At 51.2% G+C, this 7,325-nt stretch overlaps 1 protein-coding gene across 1 annotated transcript in view; it reads right to left on the bottom strand.

Moving 5' to 3' along the window:
* LOC111813667 (cadherin-related family member 3-like) overlaps positions 1–6,193 on the bottom strand; it is a 78,988-nt gene extending 72,795 nt beyond the window's left edge. The window contains exons 1-2 of the mRNA XM_023704997.1: positions 5,807–6,193; positions 2,748–2,944 (exon numbers count right to left, since the gene is read on the bottom strand). Coding sequence (XP_023560765.1) covers positions 2,748–2,944; positions 5,807–5,969 — 360 coding nt within the window. The 5' untranslated portion in view covers positions 5,970–6,193. The remainder of the gene's footprint in view (positions 1–2,747; positions 2,945–5,806) is intronic.
* Positions 6,194–7,325: the final 1,132 nt, after the last annotated feature.

The following is a 7,325-nucleotide window of genomic DNA, read 5'->3' as shown; positions in this document are numbered from 1 at the left end:
AGAGAGAGAGAGAGAGAGAGAGAGAGAGAGAGAGAGAGAGAGAGAGAGAGAAAATAGATGTCACCAAGAAGTCAACCAGTAACAAATGCTGGAGCAGCTGTGGAAAAAAAGAAACCCTTCTCCACTGTTGGTGAGAGTGTAGACTGGTACAACCACCATGGAAATTAGTGTGGAGATTCTTCAAGAAGCTAGGAATGGTGGCCTCATTCAATCCAAATAGTCTCCTTTTGGGCGCTTTTCCAGAAGAACGAAAAACATCATACCATAGCAATATATGTGCACCCATGTTTATAGCAGTGCAATTTATCATAGCTAAATCTTGGAAACAACCCAAATGTCCAACAATCAAGAAATTGATATAAAAGATGTGATATTATTATGCAATGGAGTATTATTCAGCTATAAAGAAAGATAAACTAGATTTTGTAGGCAAATGGATGCAACTAGAGATCATACTCATAAATGAAATAAATCAGACCCACATGTGTAAATATTGTATTGTCACCCTAGTGTAAGAACCTGAAAGAGTAAATAAACCCCAAAAGGCACAACAGATATTGTGAAAAGGAAAGAAACTGCTCAAAAAAAAAAAAAAAATTCCCTATTGTGATGGGGAAAGGAGAAAAGAAAAGAAAAAAAAGAAAGAAAGAAAGAAAGAAAGAAAGAAAGAAAGAAAGAAGAGCTAAGATAATTGTGCTGTCTACTGGCTTATTTTAAGGAACAGTTAGTGCTTGTATGGTTTGATCAATTTACATGCCTGTACTTTGAGGATAACAATATGCAACATAACAACCATTGCTAGTTTCTTATCTTCTTTTGAAATTCTGTATCCTTCTTGTTTTTTATTCATCTTAAAACTTAAAAAGTAAATTAAAAATATACAAAAAGTAAAATAAAATAAAAAATACGAAGGAAAGAGTAAGTGTGAGGTAGCGTGTGACGCCAAACTGAATTAGAGGACCCCGCGTCGCCCTCCCCCTAAGCCAGGGTGACTGTGCTCACTGCCAGCAGCACAGGCTGCAGAGAGGTGGCTTCCCTAAACTTGCCCTCAGTTTGACCGCGGTCTGGCCGAGGCTGTGTTCGTGTCCTCGTGGAGTCAGGCTGGCGTGTGCTGGACTAGCGTCCTCCTCACCGACGGCCACTGTGGAGCCGGAGAAGCAGGCTGGCAGAGCACGGGGGTAGGGCAGGAGACGGCGGCTCCACCGAGGCCCGAGTGACTCCAGAGATGCCCTTCCCAGCACTGACTGCCAAGCAGTCACTCGCTAAGCACAGCTGAGTCTGGCTGTCTGCTCCTTCTCTGCTACAGCCTCGCCCGGCCGGCACTTGACTGGCCCCTGCAGCAGCGATCCCCTCACCAATTTCCTCAACCCGACTCTGACCGATGGATGCCGAGGTTCGGGCTGCCTCGTGGTCTTCACGTCCCCGTGAGCAGCGGGCCAGCCCAGACCCCATCACATGGCCATTCTGCTCTTTCTCTTCGGGTGCACCCTAATGCCTTGCAGGGAAGGGGGCCCCTCATAAGGAAGCAGATGTAAAGGTCTGACCACCCCCAGGTAGGGGCAGTACATTCAAGAGCCTTATGACCGACCTCCCGTCACTTCTCGCCTCTGTTCTCAAAAGAGCTGCAGTGGGCCTTTGAAAATACATGCAACTTGTGACCTTTTTCTGCTAAATCCTTCAGTGGTTTGTTAGACGTGAGGGAACTTAAGGTCCCCAGTGCTTCATCCCCCCCTATATCCATGTCCTTTGCCACAGGTGTCTGCGTTTCCCTCTTCTAAAACCCGGGCACAGCTCTCTGGCCCACGGCTCGGCCCCGCGACGCGCGTCGGCCTGTGGGGGAGGAGCGAGCCACGCACGTGGGCTGAGCTGACCCTTATCCTCCTCTCTCCACCCAGAGGAAGGCGCTTGTACTACTTCGTGTCCTAAGGAGCACAAGGGGCCCAAGAGAGACCTGGACCAACAGTAGCCGGAGCAGGCAAGGCCGAACACCCCACGGAGCTCTTACGGGCTGCGTTACCTGCGGCACACGCAGCAGAGCTCCGCGTTCACAGTGCTCCTTCCCCGGCTCCCCAGGCCCGTGGGAGTAACACAGAGGGGCCGAGAGGATGCCATGCGTGCCGTGGGTGTGCGTGGTACTCAAGGAACCCTGACCTTCAGGATCCATCTCTTCGCGAGCAATAAGCCTGCCTAAGCTTTGCCCCAGCAGGAGCAGTCTGCTCCACCCCAGCGGCAGCCCCTGTCACGCTGACCGCTCTGTCCCTCCTCTCTGCGTGCTCTTCCTTTCTGGAGGCCTTGTGTGTAGCTGCTCCTGTTACCTGGAGCGTTCTTTCTTTCCTCTGCTTAATTCTCCCCATTGTGCAGTCTGACTTTCCCGTAGCTCTTCCTTGGGAGCCCTAAGGAGGTCCTCCTAAGGGCTGTCAAACACTTGCCAGTTGTGTTTCCTGGCTCCTGTCACATTTGCCATCTTAGACTTGTGTGTGCGCTTACTTCATTGAGCTATATCTGTGTAGACAGCAAACACCATGAGGGCAGGCACTGTCCTATGCTGGCTCAAATCATCAGTGTATATCTGGGAGGGAAACGGGTTCTGGAGTAAGAAAGGGTTTCAGACCATTTGATCCTCTACATGATCCCAGCGAGCAGCTGCTAAGGTAAAGACGCCAGGGAGGAGAGAGAGGCGGGGGAGAGGTTCATCTCCAAGCTCGGCGCAGACTACCAGACAGGAATTTGCCGGCCCGCATACTCACATGCCATAGATGCGTGGATCTCCGAGATAGCACAAATGGATGGACCACGGGATTCGCATTAAGGATAACAGGATCTCCAAGCAGGGAAGCATAAGGTGACAGCGACACTCTGATTGTGGCCACCTGCGTGTGCTCAGAGGCATTTTCCAGAACAGGGCTGGCATTCTCAACGACGAAATTGAGAAAAGCTAGGCTGCCTTAGAAGAAACACAAACACTTGTTTTTCTAAGCACCACAAAATAAAAGCACAATAAATGTGTCATTTGTTTGCACCAAAAGTCTTAGAAATCAGACACAGTGGCTCAGTAAGCCCACCAAAGATCTAAGAACTTATTCTACGCTCAAGCTAACAAGCTAGGCTGCCCTAATTTCAAGGACACAGGCAGAAAACACGTGAGCTGTGCATGCGGGACAAGGACTTCTCACTGATAGAGCTACTATGAGGCCACGCTCACATCCCTTCCGCTTGTCCCAAAGTTCCACGAGACCAAGCACAAAGCCCAGACAGATGCAAGGCATGCTCTGGATTTGCCTTTTGTTTCGATTTGTCTTTTTGAGACAGGGTCTTACTGTGCAGTTCAGGCTGGCCTTGGGTTCACTTTATAGGCCCAGCCAGGCTCTCTACCGAAGAGCAGTTCAGCCTACACAAAGAACAAGCTCTAGTGCCAAGAAATTAGTGACCCCAGACACAGCCCAGTGGCCCCAGCAGTGCTGGTTAAACATTGCGACTCCTTGACCTTTCATTTGGGGTCACTCGAGAGAAGCTCCCACCCTGGGCTCAAGGTGGTGGAAGGTTAGCATGACTCAATTTCTCACTTCCTATCCCCCTACTGCGGTTTCCTGGACTCGCGTTCCCAGTAAATGACTTCCTCTTGAACCCTTCTCTTGGGGTTGCCTCAGGAGAATACAGACTGAGGGAGTGTAACAGGATCACAGTTTGCAGGACGCAACAAAACATAAAGAATATCGCCAAGTCCAGCGCGAGAAGGGCACCAGGGACTCAAGCAGCTCCGCCAGCTCAGAGCAACACCGGTGCAGGAATGGCCTCCGGCCCTGCCAGACCCCGCCCGCCGCTGCTCGGGCCTCTCTCCGCACTCGGCTTTGCCAGCGCCCTGCTCTCCCTGTCTCTGCTCAGCATCTAGTGCTCATACAGCACCTGCCACTTCCCAAAACGCAGCATCCTTAAGATGTCCCTTGGGCGTCTCTTCCTTCAGAAAACCTTCCCAGCACCGTCTGGATCCACTTAGAGTCCACTTCCCAAGGCTCCCGTGTCCCCACAGCATGACATCTGACACACCAGATGGTGTCAGCCTCTCATTTGTTTGACTCACGTGCGCTCTAACTGCAAGGAAGGTGCTTATTTTAATACCTGAATAAGAGTGCTCACTACATACTTGTTGAATAAATAATGAATGATGATGGTGGCATTATAGGACATCCATTCACAGAGACGTTTTCATGTAACCCTCACGTTACCTATGGGATAGGGGTGCTGCTGTCCCCCCCCCCCCCCCGCACACCTGAGAGAAGCCACAGCACACAAATGCGGTGGCTCATGGTGCACAGCTGGTCAGTGTAGGGTCAGGATTTGAACCCAAACCCGCTGGCTCCATTCCACGTGTTCTTAATTGATTCCAAAGACATCATGGTTCATAGCAGATTTCTTTGGCATGGGAAGTGGAAACAGCAAAGTCCCCCGAACGTGAAAACTAGAAAGGCCCCTTCCACACTGATAGCAGTCGCCCTGCAGACAAAGAAGAGGAGCCTTTGGAATCAAAGGCTGGGCTCGGCTCCGGGTTCCACTTGCAATACCTACATGAGTACTTGAGCAAAGAGCTCCTCCTCTCTGAAGTTAGGAATCAGCCCACTTTGGTGAGAGCCCCTGGGGCTAAGCCAGGCCTGCCTCTTCCTAGAGGCCCAGAGACCCCGGCACAGATGCAGCACCACGTACTACGTCCTCGAGTGGGGGACATATATGCGATCAGAACATAGTGATTTTTAAAATTTATTACAGTAAAAGCTATATTGCTTTTTCTTTCTTTGTATTTTTTTTAGGGGGGGAGATCTACAGGATGTTCAGGGTCTCACTACTATATCAAACTCAGTGATCTGCCTGTTTACAGCCTCCCAAGAGCTGAGATTACAGGCGTGTGCCACCACACCCAGTCTCACTTACCATCTCAGCTCTTCCCAGGGGCGGGGCCAGCACAGCAGGCTCTGGGATCGAACCCCTGGCCCCGCGTGCCTGCTTACAGGCGCTTTAATCCACTGAGCTATTTGGCTGGCCTTTATATTGCTTTTAATCACTCTCACATACCCCCTCCAGCATCAAATACACTCAGTCCATCGTTCTTGCCATTTTCTAAAAGTCCTCTTTCACGAATGTGTTTGGTTGTGCTATTGTGCCCGTCTTGATGCCTTGAATCAGTTTAAATCTCCTGCCTTTTATGGCCCTCCTGACTTCAGGGAAGAGCCAGAGGGTGCTCGCTACAGATGGTGGTCTGTAGCTGTCTGCACTCCTGGGGTGCTCCACAGCAGCCCAACTTTTTATTGCACCTCATAAAGATGTTCACGAAAGGCAACTTCCAAAACTGCTTCAGAAAGCTGTGAGGAGAGAGGGGTAAGTGTGGTCCAAGTGAGGGTGAGTGTTTGGCAAGATCCATGGCAAATGTCTCTTAGTATAATACAATTTTTTAATTTAAGCATTCATTGTGTGTTTGATCCCACCGCGTACACTGCCTGCAGTCTTTGCTGTTGCAGATACCCCCACACACATCCTGTCTCACTGTGCATGTCTGTAGGGGGCTTCCAGAGGCGCATGCTGGGCCTGAGTCTGCAAAGGGCAGATCCTGGGAGAAGCGGCCATCTGCCCTCAGAAAGCCTGCCCGCTCCTGTCATTGTAACTTAGGAAACAACTTACCAGCAGTGAGGTACTTCCGTGGAGAGCCTGACCACTTCAAGGGCCAACATTGTGAACAAAATAATAACAGGTAAACTGGCCGACCACTAAATCAACATTGCAACGCTACATGACTTGACTCCTTGCTGGAAACACTCACCTGGGGCAGCAGCCAACAGGAAACCCAGGAGGATCACACTCATGGTCGCCTGAGAGCCACCCTCTGTGGAGCCACTTTCCACCAGGGCCTGCCCGCGCAGCTTCTCAGGAGTGCGCAGACCTGGTGAGGCTGTTCTCAGGAGAAGCCTCGCGTTGCTAGGCATGGAGCACACCCTCCCCTCTGGCACACTTCCTGCTGAGAAATCTGTAAAGCGATATCTTTTCTCTGCAGGGTCAAAGACCCAGCAAAGGGAGGGGCTTGAGCCAGTGACCAGGGACCCGGGTCTTACTGCCAGTTGCAGTTCTCCCAGATCCTCATGCCTTCAGGACCTGGCCAGCTTGGGAGACTCATGTTCAATGGCTGCAGTGGCCAGGGGTACAGGGTCCTGCCCTGCTCTATGCATTTACCACACCCAGGTGTGGAGTCAAAACCCAAAGTCTCGGTTTACCACCCTCAAAGAGGGCCAGCAGGTTGCTAGGGGAGGGTGGTGTGCAGCACATTAGCAACAAGACCCAGATGCTGTCTTGTAATTGGCCCTGAGCCACCTGGAGGTTAGTCTTTTAAGTTAGAACTTGGAGTTGGGGGTCAGCTTTAGCATCCCAGATGGGAAGGATCTGGCTGTGAGGGGAGTTAACATGAAATGCCTCTGGAGGGGGCGGGGAGATAGCTTAGTAGAATAAGCATTTGCCTGGCAAGCACAGGGTCCAGAGTTCAATCCCCAGTCCCACAAAAAAGAAGAAGAAGAAGAAGAAGAAGAAGAAGAGGAAGAGGAAGAGGAAGAGGAAGAGGAAGAGGAAGAGGAAGAGGAAGAGGAAGAAGAAGGAGCAGCAGCAGCATCTGGAGGCAGCAAACTGACAAACCGCCAGCCAGCTCGGGCCTACAAGGCATATTCTTATATACACAAGCAGCGTCTTTAGAAATTGAAGTAAAATAGCACTGATTGGCCCCGTAGTCTACGGTTTGCCAGCTCCCAGCCTGAGGCACCTCACCGCTTCTCATACTTCCCCTCCTTGCTAGGGAGGGGGATTCTTGTTCGCAGTCTGTGATTTAGCATGTCAATCAACTGCTGTCCCCATTAGGAGTTAACTGTTGCTATGGTTACCAAATAGGATTATGCAATCTTGGATGTGCTCAGCAGCAGGATCATGTCGAGAACAAGGAAAACAGTGTTTGGCCACACTTTGCCCTACTCCACTGGAGTTTTAGCTTTCCAGAGGGCATCGAAAATGTCCAGGGAATGGCAGCTAGAGATGGCTCCAAGCCAGGTCGTGCGAGGCCAAGTGCACTTTCAGACACCTCAGGCTAGTGGCCTCACTTCAAGCCCTGCTGAGTGTTCCTTAATTAGATGGCGGCGACCTCCTCTGTGGACTACTACAGGGTCTCACTGCCCAGCCTGTGTCTCCCTCCCTGCTTGTCCCAGATCACGCTGGCTTCCATGTGGCACCCCTGAGCGTCCTGTCTCCGCGTGCCTCCAGCCGCTCCTCAGCCCCACACGTCCTTTCCGCTGGGCCACCCCCCC

The sequence above is a fragment of the Octodon degus genome, unplaced genomic scaffold (genome assembly GCF_000260255.1).
Source record: "Octodon degus isolate 3935 unplaced genomic scaffold, OctDeg1.0 scaffold00210, whole genome shotgun sequence".
NCBI classification, from domain to species: Eukaryota; Metazoa; Chordata; class Mammalia; order Rodentia; family Octodontidae; genus Octodon; species Octodon degus.
This window is presented reverse-complemented; position numbering and strand designations above follow the sequence as displayed.